Raw genomic sequence first — 25,639 nt, 5'->3', positions numbered from 1 at the left:
TGGCACAGTGTCTGAAAATGGAATCGATCTAGATACTTTTTCTTTTTTTTCTCTTTTTTTTTTCTTTCTTTCTTTCTTCTTTTTGTCCCATTTTTGTTGAACGTTTTTTCTCGTTTCGTTTCTCGCACCTTTCGTTCGATTTTTCTTTTCTCCTAACTTTACTTAGTCGTTCTTTTTTTTCATCTTGGCAGGGGAGCTTTAAAGGTTTATATCTATAGATATAGAATAGCAAGCAGGTAAATGGAATAGATCCAAGAAAACGGTCCAAACATCTCGATCTCTACGAGAAGGAATGGTTCGATTCTGCTTTCCATTATGTGTTTCGACTTTTGATAGTGTGTGAATGCTTTCGATTCTCTGCTTTGATATCGACTTTATATTGTCTGCAAAGGATTTTCGTGCGCTGATGTATGGGGACACTTTTTCCAAAATTTCACCGTCTTTTTGATGTGGTGAAAAATTGTTTTATATATTTTTTCTCAGTTTATGCTGTTGAAAAATTGGGGACAATGATTTTTTGAAGGAATTCAAAAATTCCGAAAGTCTTTGTTTTCGGAAATTTTCCGTATTTATAGATTTTCTTTTTGTCTGATTTTAGAGACATTCGATACAGAAATTCGATTCCAGAAATTTAATTATTTTCAAGTGATAAACTTCGGCGCATAAATTTAATTATGTTCAAATTTTTTTTTAAATTCTCGTTAAAATTTCAATTATCTTTATAAATAATAAAATTTTTCTCCGAAATCCAATTATTTTCGAAAAAATTTAATAAAATTCTTGGCAAAATTTCAATTATTTTTAAAAATTTTCCTCATTTCAGTTATTTTTAATATCTATTATTTTAATATAATTTTCCAAAAAAATTGAATTATTTAAACAAAATTTTAATAACAGTTTCATAGGAATTCAATTACCATTTATTTTGTAAATTTCTTCGAACCAATTCAATTATTTTTAATTTTCTAATGAAGTTTCTCGAAAGAATTCAGAGAATTGAAAAAAAAATAGTTCTGAGAAATTCAATTATTTCGAAAAATTTAAATAAAATTCTTTTAAAAATTCTATTATTTAAAAAAATGATGACAAAATTCTTTACAAGATTTAGTTAATAAAATTGCAATTTTAATAAAATTTTCTTATACAATTAAATTATATTTAATACAATTCTTTTTAAGAATTCAATTATAAAAAAAAATTGGAATAAAGTTCTTCGCAAGAAATTAATTATTTTCATAAATAATAAAATTTTTCTTAAATTCAATTATTTACAAAATCCTAGGAATACTATTATTGTCAAAAAAGTTTTTGTAAAAATCTTCGAAACAATTCAATTATTTTCGTAAAAAATAAAATTCTTCCAAGCAAATCAATTATTTAAAAAATTTTAATAAAATTCTTCCCAAGAATTCAATTCTTTTCAAAAATAAACATTTTCAAAGCAATTCAATTATTTAAAAAAATTTTTTTTCAATTCTTCGTCAGATTACAATTATTTTCAATTTTTTAATGAAATTTCTCGATGGAATTTAATTATTTTCAAAAAGTTTTAAAAAATTCTGAGAAATTCAATTATTTTCAAAAATTTTAATAAAATTCTTCACAAGAAATCAATTATTTTCATAAATAATAAAATTTTTCTCGAGAATTCAATTATTTAAAAGAATAAAATTCTTCTCAAAAATAAACATTTTCAAAGCAATTCAATTATTTAAAAAAATTTTTTTTTTCAATTCTCCGCCAGATTTCAATTATTTTTAATTTTCTAATAAAATTTAATTATTTTCAAAAAGTTTTAAAAAATTTCGAGAAATTTAATTATTTTTAAAAATTTAAATAAAATTCTACACAAGAAATCAATTATTTTCATAAATAATAAAATTTTTCTCGAGAATTCAATTATTTAAAAGAATAAAATTCTTCTCAAAAATAAACATTTTCAAAGCAATTCAATTATTTAAAAAAATTTTTTTTTTCAATTCTCCGCCAGATTTCAATTATTTTTAATTTTCTAATAAAATTTAATTATTTTCAAAAAGTTTTAAAAAATTTCGAGAAATTTAATTATTTTTAAAAATTTAAATAAAATTCTACACAAGAAATCAATTATTTTCATAAATAATAAAATTTTTCATAGGAATTCAATATTCTATTAAAAATTTTTAATAAAATATCTTGCAAGAATTCAATTATTTTCTCATCTTAAATTTATTATAAAACAAGAAGAAATCGATCACTCCGAGTCGAAGACTCGGAGTGATCGATATCTTCATGTTACATGAAAAATTTTAATTTACATATTTTAGTAGAATGTTTTCTTATTTGACTCTTGGACTGGTTATATTTTTGTCAGTAATTGGTCCGTAATTTGATACTTTCAGGATAGCAGTGAAAAAATTATTAATTAGAAACAAAATAGTAAAGATTAATTAAGTATAAAAAATTATAAAGAAGAATAAAAAAGATTAAAACTTTTACAACTAATATCCAATTATAGTAACGGATTAAAAAATCAGTAAATAAATTAATGGTAAAAAATGACAAAAAAACAAATTAAATTTTTGTGGCAACCCTGTTCGTATTTGGGAAAACTTTATAAATTTTCGCACTGATGGACAGTTTCTTTTCACGTTGTGCAAGAGGGCGTAAAAATGTAAAAATCCGTCTCTGATGAACCTGTCAGCTGTTCTCGAGAGTTTTACTGAAAAGAAAAACTTGAAAGAAGGGGAGAGACGCTTATTTCTGTTTTTAAAAGTTGTAAAATGAGAGAAGCTGTATAATCCCACTCTGGAACGTATATATCTTTTCTCTCTCCCCCCCTCTCTCTCTCTCTCTCTTTCGGGACTTGAAATTTTCTTTTATTTTATTATGCACTTTACGCTGCTTAGAGGAGTTTTGCAAAGGCGTTTTCTGACCCCCCTCATACCCCCAATTCTCGTACCTTCTCGGTGTGAAATGTATTTACGTGAAGAGAGTAAGGAGAGAGAGAGAGAGAGAGAGAGAGAGAAAGAGAGAGTTTCCTTGGGTCAAAGCATTCGGGGTTGTGATGGGGAGGAGTTTGATGGCGCCCGCACGTCTAGTGCTCTCTCTCTCTCTCTCTCTTCTGCTATACGGTCGAGGAACCTTGCATCAAGGCCGGGACTCCACGGTTTCCAAGGAACCGAGGTATATTCAGTACTTGTGTTGCAGTGTAGCAACATTTTCCTTATATATACGCGCCGTCACTGTACTAATCCACGCGTTTTCTTATTTTTAATAATGGAAATCGAAGGAAAAATAAATTAAAACAAGGAGAAACTTTTCATGGCGGACTATTTTAATAAACGGTCTTAAATTTCGATATGTTGTTTCGGAAGAGTGACGTAGTTTGCAAAAATTTACATTCACGTATTTAGTATAAAAAAAATTTTTTGAAAAAAACCGAAAAAATGTTGGTACTTGAGAGCTTAGTTTAGTACAACAATTGTCTAATAAACATTTTATAGAAAAAGAAAGAGAGTAATAAATTTAGAAATAAAAATAAATGAAATAAATTTAGCAGGCCTCGGAGTGAATTTAGAAATAAAAAATAGTATCAAAAGTGTCAAAAAATATTCATAATAGTTACAAATAGTGGCACATTATTTATTTACAAATAATCAGTAAGTTTTGTGTTTGAATAAAAAACGTTATAAATGTGCACTAAAACATAAATTAAATTATACTCACAATGACATTTTTTGCTTTTTATTAATTGTAAAAAAGTTTCTGAAGGATAAAATGGTACTTTTAATTTCTCCACCTGAGAACGCTAAGGTCACCACTAGATGGCAATCTGGTTTTGTCAACTGAACTGCCAACTACCGGTGACCTTGGCGTTCGCAGGTAGAGAGTAGCATCTCCATAATTATTTAATCTCAAAATGTTCGTCAATATTCGTAATTCGATAATTATTTATTACCAGACATTTAGAGGGTTTAACAAATAATAAAAATTAATTTCAATTTTTAATTTGCGAAATTTTTACCATATTCAATTTTTTAGTCTTGGAATTAATTTTCCCAGTAAATAAATTGATTTTTAAAAGTTCGATTTGATTTGACATAAGAAAAATTAAATCTTTTGAAAATTTAGAGAGAAAATCTAGATAGTTACAAGAAAAAGTTTCTCCTTGTAAGTAAAAGAAAAAAACAAAAAAAGAAAGAACCAAAAAAGGGGGGAATGCGGAAAAGGTCAGTGAACTTTTAAGGGAGTACAAAAATGCATTGTGCATACAAAAGTCATGTTTGTTCTATATTCAGATAAATAAAACCAAAGGAAGTTGTCTTGAATTTTTGTCTATAAACTTGTCCATAAAAGTGAATCTAGGGAGGAAAGTTTCACATCGAGAATATTCTCTGGTAAAAATTGCAAAACATTTCGTTTGTAATGACAGCTATTGTTATGGTAATTTTTGCCCTCGTAGACTTGGAATGATGCATTTAAATGTGTTCCACATTCGAGAGAAATGAGTTTTCCTAACTATTCCACAGGTTTTCGGAGAATAGTTTTGTAATAAATACTTTTCTTATTTACATTTTCCTAATTTTAAACTTTAACTTTTTTTCGTTTCATTATAGTACTTACAGAGTTGATATACATATATATTATGTTAGAAAATTTTATTGACTCGGTGTGTTTGATATCTTTATGTTTTATAGTTATGATAAAATTTAATTTATAGTTTTAAGTAAAATGGTCTTTTATTTGACTCGGACTGGTTAAATTTTTGTCAGAAATTGGTCCGTAATTTTTCAGTTTTGGTCCGTAAAGTCCGTATTTTTAAATACTTTCACTGATTCGCGCCCTGTATAAAAGAACAAATAATCAATTATCGATTTTGAAATCACTTCCATTTTTTTGTTGTAAACAAGTATTAAATTTTACATATATTTTTTATGTATTTAATAACATAACGGGACATGCCCTTTCGTACATTACGTACTCCCTAATTCTAAGAGTTACATTTGTAACATATAAAAACAGATACAATATGAAGGTTGGCGCTTCAAAAGTTTAAGTTCGGTATAGATGTAAACACCGTTGTAGTGTAATAATAAAAATAAAGTAATATAATTAGACATTTTTGTTTTTCCACTGAGTCCATTAGAAAGTTAGTTATTGTAGTGTAAAATGGGAAAAAAATAGCAGAGAGGTAAAAAATCGGAGTGTAATTTCGTGCAGAAAAGTGGCAGATCTACTAATCATTGTGTTATAATCCTTTGGTCTCCGTATTTTTCCCGCTCGCGGAATCGTGAGAGAAAAAAAAATTTTTATTTCCCTGCTTCCAACAATGAATTAAAATAACTTCCACTGGGAAATATCGGAGATATTACTCGTAGAATAGAGATTATCATTTCAATTTCCTTCTTGTCAGTCTCGACACATTTCCTCATCAGAGTTTTTTTTTCTTCTTTTTTCGATGTTTTTTTTTTGTTCGTTTTCTACTATAACAGTCATCTATATTCAATATTGGAATTCATATATATCTGTTTAAAAATCGTCTCACGTTGTTCACACACTTGGAATATAAGTGTATATATATATATGTATAGGAATAACACGTGTGAGAGTCGTTTTCATCGAAATTACCCGAACATCTACCGAACACCATTGAATTCACATAATCTTCCAACTGTGACCCCATTGGGATATCTTCATTTCAGATTTGGGTCTCTCGAACTAAATTCCTACCTTAAATGCGAGTGTGTATTGACATTAATGGATATTTCCCATGAGCTCTCACTCACTCTCTCTCTCTCTCTCCCTCCCTCTGCGTTAAATCGCGCATGATATCGTGAATAGGAAATTATCTGCCTTTGAATAGAGAAATTTCGTTGATCAAAACCAATATGAAAATGATATACAAATGAACATTACAATCGTAAATTTGGGAGTAATTTCGAATGTAGAATTTAACATTATTATGGTGTTTTGATTAATGTAGATTTGATTGCCTTATCGATCAGGAGGGAATTATTTTATTCGCCTCTTTGTTTCATTATCCTTTGTGCAAATCGCCAAAGGTGAGACTGGAGTGATTGTTGGGCCTTTGGTGGTTTCACCTTGTCAGTGCTCGTCAATATGTTTTGTGTCATTGTGTGGAAAAAAAATGTAAAATGATGATGTAATGCATGATGAAAAATTATTTTTTGAGCAAACTTTATTTTTTGTTTACTATTTAAAACTAATGAATTGACTAATTGTTAGTCAAAAATTGTTTACTGGTCCGAAACTATTGCTAGAATAGTTCCAATTAATATCTGGGTCATCAAAATTAATTTAATTCACAATTCATAAAAAGTAACCTCAGCCGATAATCAGCAGAAGATGAAAAATTATTTTTTGAGCGAACTTTATCTTCTGCTTCTCAGTGAAAAAATTTTAATTTTTCTAAAGACAAGGAATTTAGTAAATTAATTGTAATGTGAAGTAGTATGGTGGCTAATTTACAGGTCTAGAGTGTCTTAGGTCGTGAGTTCGATTCCCAAGAGTGTCAAATATAATAAATAATAAATTAAGTGCTCTACAAAAATTTCTAATAAGAAACTGCCCTTCTTTACATAGTAGAAAATTTGTATTAAAAAAATAGAAAAATTAAAATAAAATAAAATAGAAATTTAAAGAAATGGAAAAATAAAATATATTTGTTTTGAATGATTCTGTAATAATAGATGTTTTTTTTTTCTTTTTCAGGTGGTGAATGTTTTTAGAGTGCCGAGATAACGAAGGAAGATCAGACATCGTCTCTGATACCTATGTTGTGCGGAGAACTTTTAAACGGCGGCCTCGTGAGTGCAGGTGCAGTAACTTTAGTGCCCTGCAGTTTCCTTGGACCTTGGCTGCCGGGTTTTTTGCGAGCCACCAGTCCAGGATCACTCACCTCTCCCTATTTAACATTATTGGCCGAATTGATTATTGCAAATTCATTAGAGGAGGAGGACATTCTCCTCTTCAAAGAAAACAATCAAATGGACCTCGCCACGCAAAATCATCTTCCAAATGGCTCCGTTGATCTCGATTTAGAATTGGATATTCACGACATTGACGAAGACGTTCTTCTCGGTGAGTGATATTCGTTTCCTTTATTATGTACATTTCTATTCTTTTTCTCTTCATCTCCAGTTTTCTTGAATTATGAAAAATAATAAAAATTTGATCTCTTTAGAATGAAACTCTAAATTTCTCTTTCAATGAAATAGAAAAAAATTAAAAGTAAAAAATTTTACTTGAAAATTACTATTTCGAAGAATAAAGTTTGATTGCTAAGGAGTAAACTATCGATATTGAAATTAAGCCATGGTTGATTAATGATGTGCTGAAAAATTTAGAATTCTGAATTTAAAATTCATATGAGAATATGTAAATTTTTTTATTGTACTTTGACAAATTGGTTTTATATTACAGTATAATTCGACTGGGCTAGTAGTTCAAGATTTATTTTTACCAAGTTTGTTTTTTAAGATCCTTTTTTTTTAGATTTTTAAATTTGAATTTCGCGCCATTATAACTGTAGTTTTCTGTCTAGATGGCATCCAAACTCTCTCACAAACGAGATGCAGTTGTCCAGGTTGTTATTTTTTGTAATAATAATAAATTATAGTAACAAGAAATTATTGTTAACAATATAAAGATCATTATTAATGATAAAATAGATTTTAATATTGATTGACAATTTAAAAAAAAATACCGGTATTATAATAGAGAATAAAATTTCTAATTTCCTTTTTCTCTTCTTTTGGAATTAATTAATTTGTATGATTAATTAGAACCGTAATTTGAATAATTCCGTAATGTATCGTATACAGAGATATTAAAATAGTGATTGTTATATACTATAGAGACAAAGATTCATATCTAACTACTGTTTTGGAGAAATTGTCCATGGCCTCGAAACAAAACAGGAGTCTGGCGTTGGTCCAAATTTTGTCTCTTGGTTGTCTTCTCAACATTCCCAGTAGAGCTGTGGGCCGCTCTCTTCGCGAAATAATGGAGCGAGCGTTAACAATCTTTGCGGCTGTTTATCAAGATTTAGTCTCAACTGGACCGCGGGGGTGCCATTAGTTCGCGCCACGTAGACTGAAAATTCGTCGAGATTCTATCTCGCGACAACACGAATTAAAGGGGCTTTTATTATTGACCCTCCTCTCTATCGGTTATGTAGGTGGCCAAGCGGACAATAATCATTTTCTACATTTTGATCTCTCTAAAAGAACTTGTTTTCTTTTTCTTTTTTCTTATTTTTGATAATTTTTATTTGCCTCTTGAAATATTTATTCATTTTGTTTACAATTTTTTTAGTTATTTATTTCTTAAATTTTTCTTTATTTTCTTTACTTTTTGATTCCTTTTATTTTTGTTTTTCTTATACTTTTCCCTTTTCTCTATTTATTTACTTTTTTTCATTGCCATTTGCTTTTTAAATTTTCCTTTAATTGATTAATTTTTTATTTATTTGTTTTTGTTTATTGACTTTAAATACCCCACCCCCTCCCCCTTTTCAATTAATTTTCGTTTTTTATTCTATTTCTTCCTTTCATTTCTTAATCAGCACTCGAGCAGAAATTCATCAGCTTATTTATTTTATAGTCGCTTGAAGAAAAGTTTAAATACTGAGGAAATTGTTTAACTTTCGCAAATTTCTTGAATTTCAACTTTAGCTCCCGTACACTTCTTATAAAGTAAATATTTTAATTGCTTTGTATATTTCTTAATTGTATCTTTCATTAAAGTTAGTGAAAAAAAATTTTATTATCACGGTAAAATTTAGTTTGGAGTTCATTTTAAATTTAATTTATATGATTTTGTAAAGTTACATTATATGCAAGGGAAAAAAATGAAAAGTAACTTCTTATCGCAATAAAAAAAAAAGAAAAATTTTAACTTTTAGCAAGTTATTCGTATTTTTGAAATGAATTTTACTAAAAGTTACTAAAAAGTATAGTTATATTTGAGAAAGTTGTTTTTTATTAGAATTTAATTTTCAGAAACGCAATTTTATTAGAGAAATGATTTATTCATTAATTAATAATTGTTTGTTAAAGGTTTTTCTTATCATTTACACTCTGCATTTAATTCTCATGCGCATCATTCATCAACAACATTTTTTATCAGTATTAGTATAAAAAATTATATTTTGTAAAAAATTAATGAATAATTGACAAGAATTAAACAATTTATACGTGTTACTAATTATTAATTATTCTAATTAATAATTAATTAAATAACTAATAATTACTTAATTTCAAAAATAAAAGAATAATTATGTAATAATTACCGAATTAAAAAACTAAATAAATAAATAAACAGGTAGGTATTAAATTATTAATTATAATTAAGATGATAATAATAATTATAATAATAATAATTATTATTATTATATTATTAAAGTATTTTTTATTAAATTATTATTAAAATTTCTCTTTATATAAAAAAGAGAAATTTTTATTATTTTCAAGTCCGTATATTGTTTAAATAAATAAAATAATTATTAAGTATTAAATTATTTTAAAAATTAGGGATAGATTTATTTACATATTAATAATTATTAAATAATAATAAAAAAAAAATATTTAATTCTTGCAAACAACTGAAAATCATTTTCATATTATCAATAGTACACTGAATGACATTGTTTTTTTAATTTTCGAATTTTTCTCTTCATTTCAGGCCAAAAATTGGGTAAGTTATCATAATCAAGACGATCGCATCATTATTTGTAAGTTTTGCATACATTTATACATTTCCATTATTATTCTATACATTTTTTTTTAATGTAGAAAAAAAGTATACAGAAAATTTTAAATTTGGAAAAAAAGAAAAATGAAGATTTAACATTTTCATTTATAAGAAGGTGATCTTTATCTTGTCTCATTCTTATCTCGAGTAACCCATCGTGTTTTTTTTGAAATTGTACGGGAATAAAGTAGAAAACTTATAGAAAATAGAGCTCCACAGTTCTATATATATATCGAAAAACTATATTCTCCTCGTAATAAAACATAAAATATTTTTATGATTTTCATGTCACATATATAAGGAATAGATATATTTTAGACATCCTACATAGATCTTTATGGTTTTTCATATATTTTTGACATTTGTTATTTCCAGTTTTTATTTATTTTTACTGGATGTATTCAAGAAGTTTTTTTTTATTTCTATTTTTTTCTAAATGATAAAAGTACTTTATTGAAATTTATTTTTTTTTTTTTATTATAACTTTTGAGAAAAGTTTTTTTTTGTATCGGTTATATTGACATTTCGTTAATAATTAAAATGTTAAAAATAGAAAAAAAGAATGTAATTTTTTTTCTATTCTAAATTGTTGAATTTCAAATATTGCGAAAGTGGAGAGATTGCAATTTTATTGACCAATGACGAGAGACGTGTTTTATTGATTTATATTTTCTATTTTTATTTTATGTGCACACTGGAATCATTTTTTTTCATGTTTCTCTCCATTTATGGTAAACAAGTCTGTAAATATTTCAATTTGGAATATTCTTTTTTTTATTACAGTTTTCAAATTAGGTTTTTGTCATTTTGTGTCTGGAAAAAAAGAAAAATTATAAAATGTAAATTTTTGAGAAAAGTAAAGATTATGAATATTATTTATTATAATTTTTATTTTCGAATTTTTGGAAATTCATTTTGTTATTTTGTATCTAAAAAAAGGAAACATTACAGATTGATGTAAATTTTCTCGTAAAGTATAAAAATTAGAAGACGATGTAAATTTTCGAGAAAGTAAATTAAATTGTTTTAATTTAATTACCTTTGTAAGTAATAATTTTTTTTGGTTTTGTAGCAAAAATGGCAAAATTTGAAATTCAATTAATTGCTTTTTGTTCCAGTGGAAAAATTGTATTAAATTACAACTCGAATGTTTTCTCTTTACAAGAGAGAGAAAATATTTTTTTTCTAAATTAATTTAAAGACGGAATGAAAGTAAGAGATAATATTTTATTTGAACCTCTTGCAATTTAATTTAAACTGGGCAAAAAAATTATTTTTTTTTATTTTATTTTCACCAAAGGATTGAAACTTGATTTAACGACATAAACCAATGAAAGAAACGTTATCTTTTAGTGAAACTCGTTTTTCGTGAGAGTCGTCGTTCTTTGCAGCGGTCAAGCGAAAATCTCGAGTGAACCTCCCTCCGACTTCTTCTCTCTCTCTCTCTCTCTCTCTCTCTCTCTCTCTCTCTCTCTCTCTCCTTCTCTGTCTCTTTTTGCTTTTTCTTGAAGCTTTTTCCTTCGTAGGAGGAATCTTCCCCTATTCCGGATCTTAATAAATCGACCTCAGTTCGTTCTTACCTCTGTAAACTGAGTGTTGCTAGAAAAAGTCTGATCAAAAGAAAAATGGAGTCCCACGATACTAGCCCTTCATTACTTTTCCCAATCGGAGTAATTGCACTCCAGTCTCCATAAACTTTTAATCTCTAGTCACTTTTCTTGTCACGTCTTGTCTCTCAAACCGTCATGTTTTTAAACTGTTTTCATTTTTCAAAAAAAGAGAAAAGGAAAAAATATATTACTTTTAGAGTTCAGGGAAAATAAATTAGAGGAAAATTTTCTTTTGCTTCCAGGCAAGAAAAAATTATATATTGTGATTCAATATTTTTTTTTTGCAAATACAATAGTTGGGATAATAAATAAAATTAAAAAATTAATAATTATTAAAGAAAATAATAAATAGAATTAATAGAAAATAATATAAATAAACAGAAAATAAAATAATGACTAAGTAAAAAATTAATGAAGTAAAAAACATATAAAAGAACAATTAAATTTAAAAACAATAACAATAAACAATTGGAACAACAATATCAATAAATAACACTGAACAAAAATAACAATAATGAAATAAATCGCATAAAAACCTAAAGTTATCCACGAATAGTTGATGAATATTTAAATATTTTTCTTCTTCGCAAAATCAATAAAAAATGGATTAATTAAACTTGCCTCTGAAATTATTATATTTTTTTTATATTGTACCTACAATATTTAATTAAATTTACGAGTAAATATTTGGATTATCTAGTGCGAAATTTTTTTTTTTGTAAATATGTAAATAATTTGTAAAATTTTCTCTCTTTTTTTTAGTATTTATTTAAATTGAAGTAATAACTGAATATGGGGGATTAATAAGTGGAATTGCACATCAATATATGTACGTATACATATGTCCTTCAATGTGAACATTGCAGTGAAATATTTTCTGCTTTTGTGAATTCGATTTTCTTTATTAAAAAGGTTTCAATTTGAGTTTGTAATCCGCTGTGATATGTTCCCCAGTGTAAAGCTGACATAATTCTATTTCCATTTTTTTTTTTCATTCTGCTACTGTTCACAATACGAATTTTTCCACATGATTGATAAAAAAATTGAAGTGCTTCTCTATGTTATAAAATATTTCCAATTACAGTTTTTTCATTTGACACACAAACAAGAAGTAATATCTAATAGTATATTAAGCAACAAGAGGAGAAAGGCAGCCATTTCTTTACGGTGATTTTTGTGACACGAGTGGAGGTCGAGGGCGCCGTAGGCGCCCCGAGACCGGAACGAGTGTCACAAAAATCATTGTAAAGAAATTGGCTGCCTTTATTCTCGTGTTACTTACGATATTTTTTATTCCTAATGCACAAAAGCGGCGATTTCAGATAGCAGACGACAGGGAGTAAAAGTCATTCACTTGTTCGATTTGTATGAAAATGGCGGCCGATTTCTCCCTTGGGCAAGAAAAATGCATGTGAACAGCTAATTTTCTTGCCCTTGGGAGAACACGGCCGCCATTTTCATACGGTCGAAGAAATGAATGACTTTCCTCCCTGTCGGCTGCTATCAGAAAGCGCCGTTTTTGTGCATGTGGGATAAAAAAATTATTATTACATTCTCTTGATAGAAATTGAGGACAATTTTATTTTCTGAATTGTTTTCTAGGATATTGAGGTAATATTTTTATTTCTATGTTTTTTGAAAAAAATTTGATAGAGTTGATATTTTTTGATTGAGAATATTTAGTAGGGTTTATAGAATCAGAGGTTAACTTTTTGAAGAAAGATTTTTGATCTTTTGATCGATTTTTTGTCATTTAAAATAGAATTGTGAAAAATACACTCCGAAAGTTTCCTCTTCTGATTCTCATTGAAAATTTGAGTGTAATAAATGTATGAGTTTCATTGAAAGTTGCTAAACTCTATAAGCGCGTCGTCCTTCTCTACTCTTGACGAGAGTAGAATTTAAGGGAAAATTTACATCGCTTCTGATGTCTAGTTGTCGTTCAAGTTGAGCACTTTGCGCGTTGAGTGCTAAGTTTGTAAAATTAAATAGTCCCTGCTGCTTATGTCTCTTAAAACTTCATCTCTTTTATATTCCAAACTCTCATCTTCAATTTTCATCTTAAAATATATACGTGATTGAAATCAATATATTATCACATTTAAATTTCCATTTGAACTCTGAAATTTTACCTTTGACTGGATATATATTAATGAATTTTGTGTGATAATCAAATTATGCAACAGATAAGAATAGTTTGGAGTTGTGAATATATAACTTGGCATTAATTTTTAAAGATTATTTTAAACACGATTTATTTTTTAAATTGAAATAGATTGGTTTAAAATAAGAATACACTCTTTTTGCATTTGGAATTTATTTATATTTAAAGTATTCTCTGCTTTTTCTGCATTACTTTTTTTAGTCTTAATTAATAGAATTTAGTTACAAGGGGAGGGAAATCGATTGAAGATTTATTTTTACTGAATTTGTTTTCTTGATAAAACAATCAAAATTTTATGTATTTCTACAGTTGTCCGTCTAGATGATAGGAAAACTCGCTTACAAAATGAAATTAAAAAATTAGATAATAATAAATTTAAGATGAGAAAATAATTAAATTCTTACAACAAATTTTATTAAAAATTTTCTTATAAAATTGATTTCCTATGAAAAAATTAATTTGTGAAAATAATTGAATTCTGAAGAAAAATATTATTTAAAAAAATAATTAATTTCTTGTGAAGAATTTTATTTAAATTTTTAAAAATAATTGAATTTCTCAGAATTTTTTAAAACTTTTTGAAAAGAATTGAATTCTTGGGAAGAATTTTATTAAAATTTCTTAAATAATTGATTTGCTTCGAAGAATTTTATTTTTTACGAGAATAATTGAATCGTTACGAAGATTTTTACAAAAACTTTTTTGACAATAATTGTAATCCTAGGATATTTGAAATAATTGAATTCGAGAAAAATTACATTATTTATAAAAATAATTAATTTCTTGCGAAGAACTTTATTCCAACTTTTTTAAATAATTAAATTCTTAAGAAGAATTGTATATTAAAAATAATTGAATTACATAGGAAAATTTGATTAAAATTGCACTTTTATTAACTAAATCTTGTTCAGAATTTTGTCAACATTTTTTTATATAATAGAATTTTTAAAAGAATTTTATTTAAATTTTTCGAAATAATTGAATTTCTTAGAACTATTTTTTTTCAATTCTCTGAATTCTTTCGAGAAACTTCATTAGAAAATTAAAAATAATTGAATTGGTTCGAAGAAATTTATAAAAAAAAATTGGTACGGTACGTAATTGAATTCCTAAGAAACTGTTATTAAAATTTGGTTTAAATAATTGAATTCTTTTGGAAATTTATATTAAAATAGTAGATATTAAAAATAATGAGGAAATGAGGAAAGTTTTTGAAAAATTGTAAGAATTCAATTATTTAAAAGAAATTGTAATAAAATTGCATGCAAGCAAACATTTAATTATTTTCATAAAAATAATAAAAATTTTACAGGAATTCAATTATTTAAGTTTTTGAGAAATTTCTTTAAAGGATTTTACTATTTATAAAAATAGTTGAATTGTTTCGAAGAATTTATTAAAATTTTAGGAAATAATTGAAATTTATGGAAATATTTAAAAATATTTGAATTCATCCGAGGAATTCAATTAAAATTGTTTTGAAAATCATTGAATTTTTGTAAAGATTTTACAATTTAAAAAAATAATTGAATTGTATAGAAGGATTTATTAAAATTTTAGAAAATAATTGAATTCTTTCCTGAAATTTTTTAAAAAATTTTGAAAATATGAACAGTAATAATTAATTTTGTACTTAGTAAGTAAATTTAGAAATTTTTTTTAAACTTAAATTTTTTTAAAAAAAATTATTATTAACGATAGAAGAAATTTTTATTTTGGTTGAAAATTTTTAATATAAAAATGATTGTTAATAAAATTGAATAATATAGAAATTTTTGGTAATAAAAATTATTAATATAGAAATATTATTATTAGATACTTATAAAATAAATTTTATTCTTGCTTAAAAATCTTTTTTGACGATTTTTTTTTTAATTTTTAAAAGTTTTTTTTTGAAGAGAACTTTTTGAAACCCAGTAAATATGTGGGTTAATTTTTGAATTTGGCATCTTCTGAACTTTGTATTCCTCCTCACTTTTTCGTAATTCAAAACATAAAAATTTTTGGCAAATAAAATACCAAGATCAATAAGTCTTAGAATCCGGCAATATTCTTATATTATTTACCTCGTTAATAAATCATATTTTATTTTTGTTCTCGCGTTCTTTTTAAAACGCTGACAGTGAAGCTTGGTATTATATGGCGGCCGCAGTGACTCACGTCTCTGACCATATATACTATACTTGGAATGCCTTAATGGTTTCTGCTTTGTCAGCAATCGATGTTTGAGTTCTATTTTACGATTCCAGTTCTGAATTTATGATTTTATAAATTATGCCAAAGGCAATACTGCATTTGAAAATGCTTAAGAAAAATGCACTTTGGTTCTTTTTTTTATTGTTCGAGAGTTATTGAATTATTTTTTTAATGGCATTTTATTGGAACCGCACGTAGTGGGGGCGGAAAAAGGGGTGAATTTTCCTCATTAGAGAATTTCTTTCCTTGTTAGTTAACAATGATAATTTATTGAAGCACAAACAGTAGTCAATTGTTGTAGTTTTCTATTGTAGAACATTATTGTTAGTAATTGGTAATTATGAAAATAAATTTAATTATAATTCAGTTATAATTTAATGACAATTAATTTTTTAATTAAATTAATTTAATTAACAAATAATGAGTGATTAATATGTAAATTATTAAGTAAATTAATTATTACTGTAATTAATTATTACTATAACTAATTGTTTATATAATTAATAATTACTATAACTAATTGTCACTATAATTAATATTTACTATAAATAATTGTCACTATAATTAATAATTACTATAACTAATTGTCACTATAATTAATAATTACTATAACTAATTGTCACTGTAATTAAATATATTCTAATTGAAAAAATTTGTTGTTAATTAATAATTAATTAATACTTGTCAATTATGAATTATTTTGGTAATTAGAATTTAATGGTTGGAATTCTTTTGTAATTAAACGTTTAGCGAATGCTCGCGTGAGGGGTGAAATTTTTTGTTTATAAAGAAAATTTGTTTAATTCTGACGGAATGTTTCAGTGCTTCTCTGTCTTATCGTTTCTTTGTCACATTTTTAATTACTTGCGCATCCTCGAGTTGTCAGAATACTTGGTCTCTTTGTAAAATGAAACTATTCGCAATTAAGCGCATTCAGAAAAGGTCCTCAGTTTTTATCCGACCGAAGAGATCACGTTTTTTTATTTCATTCCCATTTTTTTCCAGTATATTTTTTTTGTGCAAAATTAAAAAAAAAAGAGAAGAGGAAGGAAGTCAGGCGAAACTTAACGAAGGTTTATTCTCTCTCCACTTTTTATCTAACGAGATGCATTTAATGCATTTTTTATTTTTATCCTCAAATTATTATCATTTTTATTTTCGTAATTAACATAATTAGTAATTACAATTTAATAATAATAATAAATTTTCTAATTAAAATTAATAAGCGAAATTTTATTAATTTAATACCTATTTTGAAGAATTAATTTAGAAAATAAAATTACAAATAGTATTAAAAATAAATAAATAATAAAGAAAATTATAATTGAAAAGAAATGTTAGTAATTTACGGTCAGTGATCTTGGTTTCTATTTAGTTCTCGAATTTCAAATAATTCTTTATTTCTTCTCATTTTGTTTCTCGAAGTCTGCTACTGCACGATATAAAGAGGTTAAATACAATACTCAAGTGGAAAATGAAAATTTAAAGCATCGAATAAATAGCGTTTCAAAATGAATTAAGAAACAAAGAAAAGTTTCAGTTAAATTTAACGTCTAGAAAAGCACGTGCGTGGAATTCTACAGTTTCTGAGGGAAAGCGCTGAGGATTAATAGCGAAGGGAATTGGAAGCTAATTAATGCCTCTGAACGGGATTACTTCGCGTAATTCGGCTTCTCTGTATGTATATACATATCTATATATACATTATCTCTATACATATAGAGGGATATCTTCTCAGAGAGAAAAATGGGGCGAGGCATTTGAGCTTGCAAAATAATGGTGAATTGAGTGATTTAAAGTTTCATTTGTTCCCGCGATTTCTTTAATTCAAATCCCGAAAATAAATAATTGGAATAAATAAAGGGACTAAAAATTATAATCAAGATTAATTTCTTCTTGAAGGGGGGGAGGTTCGATTTTTTGGGGAAATTTCTTTTTTTATCTTATATATTGTGAGAGAGGAAAGAAGGAATTTCTAACGTCTACAATATTTTCTGTCTATAGAAATATTCTCTCGATAAAATCTAACTGTTGAATCAAGTCTGACTGTTCATTGATTTTTCTACTTGTTTCATCATTGCCTCTTCGGAAAATTTTTTCTTTTAATTGTTTTCTAGAACAATTATTTTATCCTTTTCTTTACAAATGAAGTTAGTTGTTATTTATTGTTATTATTATTATTATTTCTTTATAATTAATTATTAATATTAATATTATTATTATAATTCTTTATTAACCTTCAAATTATTTTTTTATATTCTACTCTCTAAATTTCAATTAGTAAATTTTACTAATAAATAATAATTTCTACTAATTTATTAATAAAATTTACTAATTTATAAGCAAAAAGTCGGTCACTAATTCCAATTAGTAAACATTTTTTATTAATTTCAATTTACAGAGTTCAGTTTATCTTTTTGTATTATTTTTATTATTAACTAGAATTTTTTTCAAATTTTAAACATAGTTGAATTTTATAAGAAGAATTTTAATTTTAATTTTGAAAATAATTGAATTTTTCCAATTATTTGTAATTTCTCCAAAATTGAATTTTTTTTAGTGTGTTCAACAAAAATTTAAATTAGAAAATTTTTAAATTCTATTATTTTTAATATTGCTAATTTTATTTAAAAAAAGGTAGTAAGAAGTTAGTCGCTAGTGATAATTGAAAAAGTATATTTCTCTATAAAGCGAGATAAAGATCAATTAAATTAATTTTAATAATAGTGGAAAATCAATAGAAATCAATTTTATTCATTAATAGTAAAAGTTATAAATAAAGAAATACATTTTTTTGTAATTAAATGTAATAAAAATTAAATAATATTAACAGTAGTAAATAAATAAAATTAAATTAGTAAAGCTAATAAAGAAGAAAGTAATTTAATAATTAAAAAAGTGAATTTTTTAAAAATTAAATGCGACAAAAATTAAATTTCAGAAGTAATGAAGAAAATGATAGTAATAAGTTGAAAAAAGTAATGTTTCTTCACTAAAAGTAATAAAAATGAAAAATGAAACTCTCTTAAATTTTTGAGAATAAGTGTCAAACCGAGGGCAATTTTTCGACGTGATTGACAATGACTATTGAACATTGCGTGTACAAAGTATCGGATACTGTTGAATTGCGCCATTCAATGACATTTAAAGTGCGTGTTGTTCGACGTTTAACTCTTCTCTATGTTCTCTTCTCTCGTTTATTTTCTTTCTTCTTTTATTTTTGAGAACGAAGCCGCGAATTATTGATTTTTTTTCTATATTTTTCTATTTTTGTGTCGTTTACTGTACCTATTTCTCTCTTTTTTTTCGTCAAGCCTCATGAATTTAGTTTTCCTCGAATCTACCATATTGGAGGGAGGAAAGGCAAACCGGAATGTGTCGCTAACGTAATAACATTTCAATTCGAGAACGGAAATTGCTCCAGGGCAGAATGGTTCGTCCCTAGTAGTCAGTAAGTTGACCATTCTTCTCATACTGTTCTTTTCACTGCATTTCCGGAACAACTCCCTCCCCCTGTGAAAACGTATTTCCTATTTGGTGTTTCGAAATATTTTATTATTAAAGGAAGAAAATAGAAGAATTGTGTCAATTGTTGTTTAATTGTTGATGATTGCAATTTCAGTTTTGCCTTTCTTTTAATGTAATTTAATTGAAATTTTTTAACTCCTGAGTTATTTCATATTTAATTATTAAATTAAATAGCTTTTCTATCGGACCTTATTGTAATATTCTCTGACTAATTAAATTTGATCAAAAACTTGTCATTCATCGTGTGTGGAAAGTTAATTTGAAACTTGAATTGTAATTTCAGTTTTGAGTTGAGTCTTTGGTTTTGTTTCGTTTTATTTCCGTTTTAATTAATTATTATGAGAAATATTATTACAATTTGTTACCTTTTATAACAAAGTTGGTTACAAATTTAAATTATTATAACTAAAAAGAGACAAACATTTTCCTACATAAATTACTTTTTATTTTTTTAAATTAAATTTTTTTTTAAATTAATAAATTAATTAAATAATACGATTAATTAATAAATTTGTACTAATTTGGTCTTAGAGTGAAAAGAGCAGCGCAATAAAATGTTTTTCTCACAGTAATTTTTTTTTCTATTAAAAGACTATTTTATTGTTAGTTAGTTAGGAATTCGATTTTTTCGAAACAGTACAAATAAAAAAAGAAACAGAAAATTTTGTTCGTGTTTTAATAAAAGTTTCCATCAGAGAGAAAAATATGTGTATGCAGAATCGTTATATTTAAATAAAAATTTCAGGTGAATAAAAGTTGAAAAACGTTGAAAAAAGTGGACTGGCGCGAAAAATGATTTCGTTAGTAGTCGTCGACAAAAAAAAAGTGACGTTCGTACTTCTTTATTTCCAATATAAAACTCGCGTATATTTTTTGAAAGGTTTCGAGAATTTTTTCATGCGAAAAATTATTAAGTTCCAGAGTACTCTTATGGATATTCGATATTAAAAAGAATTAGACACCATTTTTTTTTATTTTTAAACGACTGGATATTAGTTTCTATTTCAAGTTTTTTGTTTTGAGAATTTTTAATTATATTTTTCATTTATTTATAAATTTATTTATTTATTTATTATTTATTCATAGAAATATAATATTATTATTATTTATATAAATATAATATTCTTTTTATTGTTATTGACACTTTTTTAATTTTTTTTCTTTTTTTATTTTATTTTTTAAAAATTTTTTTTCATTTTTGGTTGTTTTTGAAAATAGAAAGATTTCGAGTACATAAAAAATGTGATGATTTATTTGATTTTGCGCATTTGTGAGTATAACGCGCGAATGATAAATTATAAAGGCTCAAAAGAAATAATTAAGCTTTTCTACTGCAAAAACGTTAGAGTTGAAAACGATCTAGCGCGACTTATACGCTCGCGGCGTAAGCTTTAATTAATGCGACATACTTTCCATCTCTGAAATGACAGTACTACTCCTCTCTCATATTTGAAAATTCGCCTCTCACTACTCCTGGCTTTTCAATTTCTCAGTACTTCCTCTTTTACACGCATAATACCTGCAAAAAAAAGAGAGAAAAAAGGAAAAAAAAAATAAATAAATAAAATAAATTTTACTTCAATCTATGAACTTTAATTTCATTTCTCTTGCAATTTTTATTGCGCGAAATATAATATATTATATCTTTCTGTTAATTTTAATCAAAGGTGAAATAAAGAGTAAATAATAAAAAAAATAAATATATTTTTTGTAAGAAAGGATAAAAGTAAAGTCGAGGAAAAATATTTTATCAGCGCTGCTTGAAAATATTTTATGGTTGCGTAATTTATAAACAGAAATAAAATTGTATTTTTTCGTTTTATGTAAATTTAGAGTAAATATTACTAAAGGGAAATTTAATATATTTTGAATAACAAAATTCACCTTGAACGATGAACAATAAATCCTTTTATAAAACACACATACACACACAATTTAAAATTTAATTCCCGTAGCGCACATTATTGGAAACGCTCGCCAATCAACCTTTTTTTTCTCTTCTTGCCTGCAAAAATTAAATGTAAACAAAAATTTAATTTAAAATCAGGAAAGCTTTAAGTACGTAAAAAAAATTTCAATTTTACTTGGAATTGTTATTATATTGATAAAAAGAAGTTTTTAATTAAATGCGTTTAACATTCGACATGTTTGCTTTGAAACACAATTTAATATAGAGGGAAAAAAAGAAAAAATATACGCTCATGTAGCGTGTATAACCCACTTTTAGGAAAATAAATCTAAACTAAAAGTAGAAGCGCATCAAATAAAATATCATTGTCAATAAAAGATGTTGCGAATGAATATTCGTTTGGGTATTTTGTTCTTTTTTTTTTGGCTGAACAATTATCTGGAATGGAGGATACTTTTTTTTATATAAAAGAGATAAATTTAAATAAACTGAATTTTGAAATGTGAGTGAAGTAGATTATTATTGAGCAAATGTTACACCTCTCTCGCTCTATTTTTGTCCTCTCTTTTCTCTCCTTTTCTTTTTTGCTTTTTATTTTTTTTATGAGCTGCAAATTAGCGTAGGCAATTTCTCCAAAATCGTGCCGTAAATCTTGTAACTTCAATCTCAGTAGTAATGGCAAGTTTTAGTCAGACAGAACTTTACTAAGTTCCCGCAAAATTTGGGGCAAGTGGTAAATGTTCTTTTTTATAGACAGATAGAAAGTTTGTATGCTATTTTAGTTTCGGAGTGAAAAAAATTGGTTCAAGTCGGACAAGTTGTTTAAAATGTGTGTAATTGTCATGTTAAGTAGGAAAATGCATTTTTAATCAGACTTTGACTTTTTCCCAAACACTGTAAAAAAAGGTTCTAAATTAGAGCTGATTTTCGGTATTAAAATAGAACCAAATTACGATTTAGTACCAAAATTGGTACTAAATTAGTACCTTTCTTTTTACAGTGAAACTTAAAAATATTTTAGAATTTACTCTAAAAATAATTGAAACCCATTCACTTTTTCTGTCCCTCACACTCTGAAGTTGTCTTTTGTTTAAACTTTTTTTTGTTATCTTTAGATAGATTGTGTATTATATTATTATGTTATAATTATTTTTATTTTATAATTAATTCAAAATTGTAATGACAAATAGAAATCATCAGAATTTTTTTCACTTCTTTTCATTAAAAGATTAAAATTTTGTTAAATATTATGTTTTGTCAAATTGAAATTATGCAGATTTTTGTTCATTACTTCTAAGGAAAATTAAAAAATTGTTAAACAACTGTGATTAAGAAATAGAAAATTGATTTATTATGCATTATTTTTGTTTAAGAATCACAATTTTTTTAACAAAATTATTATTTTGTTTTAGAAAAAGAAGAAAAATATTTGCACAATTCCTATTTTTTATCTTATTTTTGAAACAGGATTTTCCACAGGAATTAAGACATTAAAAAATTTCGAATTAAAATCTTTTTTAAATTGAACAACTTATAAAAGTATTGTTATAAAACATGAAGATATCGAATTTATTTATTTTTTTTTAAATTTATTTTTAATTTTTATCGAGTCTTCGACTCGGAGCGATCGATTTCTTCATATTTTCTAATAATTAATGATGACCGAGAGATAAAATCTCATTATTTTACATTTATAAGAATATTGTTATTGTAACTTTATCAAAATTATTTCCATCATTTTAATTCAATTATTATTTTCTAGAATTTAAAATTATTTTTTATGAAAATAATTGAATCCCTTAAAAAAATTTATTATTAATGAAAATAATTAAATTTCTGTGAAAATTTTATTATTTATGAAAATAATTAAATGTTTGCATACAATTTTATTAAAATTTTGTTTTAAATAATTGAATTCTTTTTGGGAAATTTTATTAAAATAGTAGATATTGAAAATAATTGAAATTAGAAAAATGCGTTTTATTTTTGAAAATAATTGAAATTAGGACAAGAATTTTGTTGATATTTTTGAAAAGAAATTAACTTTGGAGAAGAATTTTGTTATTTATAAAGATATTTGGGACTTTTACGAGAATTTTTTTCAAATTTTGAACATAGTTGAATTTTAGCAGAAGAATTTTATTTTATTTTTTGAAAATAATTGAATTTCTGTGAAATTTTTATTATTTATGAAAATAATTAAATGTTTGCATACAATTTTATTAAAATTTTTTTTGAAATAATTGAATTCTTTTTGGGAAATTTTATTAAAATAGTAGGTAGATATTGAAAATAATTGAAATTAGAAAAATTTTTGAAAACAATTGAAATTAGGAGAAGAATTTTGTTATTTATGAAGATAATTGGGAATTTTTTTTATATTTTGAATATAGTTTAATTTTATAAGAATTTTATTTTTGTTGTTGAAAATAATTGCATTTCTGCAATTATTTGTAATTTCTCCAAAATTAAATTTTTTTTAGAGTTTTCAACAAAAATTTAAATTAGAAAAATTTTGAAATTCTATTGTTTTGAAAATTGCTAATTTTATTTTAAAAAGGCAGGAAGAAGAAATTGTTCATAGTGTATATTTTAATTTAACACGTTCTAGTGTTAATTTAACGCACTTAAGTGTTAATTTAACACACTTAAGTGTTAATTTAACACCAAAGGAGTATTAAAATTACACTGTGTCTGTTAAAAATGTTACGTGTAGTTTTAACACCACTTTTGGTGTTAAAATAACACTTTTTTTTCTATTCAAGTTGTTTAAAAACATTGTAAACGTGATTTCAAGTAGAAAAACGTACGCTTAGTCAGACAAGGTTCTTTTAATATAATTATCTTTTGTGTAAGTAGTAATGGTAAGTTATAGTCAGACATCACTTTAATAAATCTCCATAAATATGGGGCAAGTGGTAAATGTTTTTTTTATAGGCAGATAGAAAATTTTTATTCTATTTTAGTTTTACAGTAAATAAAAATTGGTTTAAGTAGGACAAGTTGTTTAAATCGTTTGTAATTGTCATGTTATGATTTTTAGTAGAGCATGAAACGTTTAGTCAGACAAGACTCTTTTAATTAAATTATTCTTCTGTGTAAGTAGTACGAAAGCAGTTTTCGTCAGACGGAATATTTTCCATTTTTCTTAACTTGGCGACAGTCGAGGCAACAGTAGTCCATGACATTTGCAGTCAGGCAACTGTTCAAATTATTGCAGTGCTCTAGTAGAAGTAGTGTAATAGTAAATTTAGGTCGTACAAAAAATTTACTAGTTGACCGCTGACAGTTCGAGTTTAAACTTTTAATTATTGTGATATCATTTTACGGAGTGAAAAAATGTTATTCAGACAAAATTTGTTAACGTATTAGTAGAAAAATATTGTTTTAGTCAGACAAAGGTGTTTCTAATTCTAATTTTTTTTAATCAGTAGTAAAAGTCATTTTTGTATAGGCGGAACATTACTAATTTTTTTATGACAGTAATATAATAAAATAATATCAGTAGAGTATTTCGTTTATGGTCGGAAAGAAAATTAAGGTTGTAATAATTTCGATTTATTTAGTTGTCAAACTTGCTTATTTTGAACTATTTAAATTTTCTGTATTAGTAGAAAAATAATGTTTTAGTCAGACAAAGCAAGTAGTTATAGTGAGTTTCATACGGAAAAAAGTAGCTCTATTTCTCTGTCTCTTTTTGTCTATTACTGTCTCTCTCTCTCTGTGTCTGTCTCTCTTCCGAACTTTTTTCTCTCTATCCTCGTTTTTGTTATGAGCTGTGAATTAGCGTAGACAATTTCTCGAAATTCGTGTCGTGCTGAACGATAGCAATGATTCGGTACGACGTATGCGAATGCCAGGTCGTGATTTATGTAGATTATTATGCACCAATTGTCGTCCTCTCCAGCAGGGACTCGAGGTTCAAAATTGTCGAGGTTCTGCGTTTAATGTCGCTCTGCACGAAGTCACCCTGGCGGATCGTAAATTTTCCCTGGATGTCCATTTTCTATCTCTGTTCCTCCATTTGGTTCGCTCTCTCTCTCTCTCTCGCTCGCGAGTCGCGAATTCTCGCGATCTATTCCCATGTATTTTCGTATACACAACCACGTTTGCAATATTCCTGACAAATAAAATTGTCGGACAGTAATTGTTGCGCGCGCGCTTCGTGCATCGCACTCACGGAGACGTCGATATCCCATCAATGTACGCTTTTTTAATGTACAATAAACACATTTTTATACTCCACTCTATTTCGATATGAGAATTATCATGTTAAAATTATGATCTTTTAGAAGAATTTTATGAGGATCGTAAATTTCTTTTTTTTTTCTTTTTTCTCAAGTTGAGATCTTTATTTTCTTGAAAAGATTATTATTTTCTCTTGGATTTTAGATTTTGTATTTGTTGCGGGATTGTTTTTTATTTTTATTTTACTCTTTCTTTATTTTATGACTCCATGAATTTATGATCCAGTGG

The 25,639-nt window shown here is 25.8% G+C and overlaps 1 protein-coding gene across 6 annotated transcripts in view; it reads left to right on the top strand.

Moving 5' to 3' along the window:
- Nucleotides 1–25,639, top strand: part of LOC122510823 (protein Fe65 homolog) — a 192,529-nt gene that overhangs the window by 36,374 nt on the left and 130,516 nt on the right. For 4 of the 6 annotated variants that reach the window (XM_043625737.1, XM_043625734.1, XM_043625739.1 and 1 more), the window contains exons 2-3: nt 6,715–7,083; nt 9,688–9,699. In XM_043625737.1, the coding sequence (XP_043481672.1) occupies nt 6,777–7,083; nt 9,688–9,699 (319 nt within the window). In that variant the 5' untranslated portion in view covers nt 6,715–6,776. The remainder of the gene's footprint in view (nt 1–6,714; nt 7,084–9,687; nt 9,700–25,639) is intronic. The other 2 variants (XM_043625736.1, XM_043625738.1) reach the window with 2 other exon arrangements.

This window comes from Leptopilina heterotoma, unplaced genomic scaffold (genome assembly GCF_015476425.1).
Source record: "Leptopilina heterotoma isolate Lh14 unplaced genomic scaffold, ASM1547642v1 Lhet_76, whole genome shotgun sequence".
NCBI classification, from domain to species: domain Eukaryota; kingdom Metazoa; phylum Arthropoda; class Insecta; order Hymenoptera; family Figitidae; genus Leptopilina; species Leptopilina heterotoma.
The sequence above is the reverse complement of the archived record's forward strand: the minus strand, read 5'-3'. Positions and strand labels throughout refer to the sequence as shown.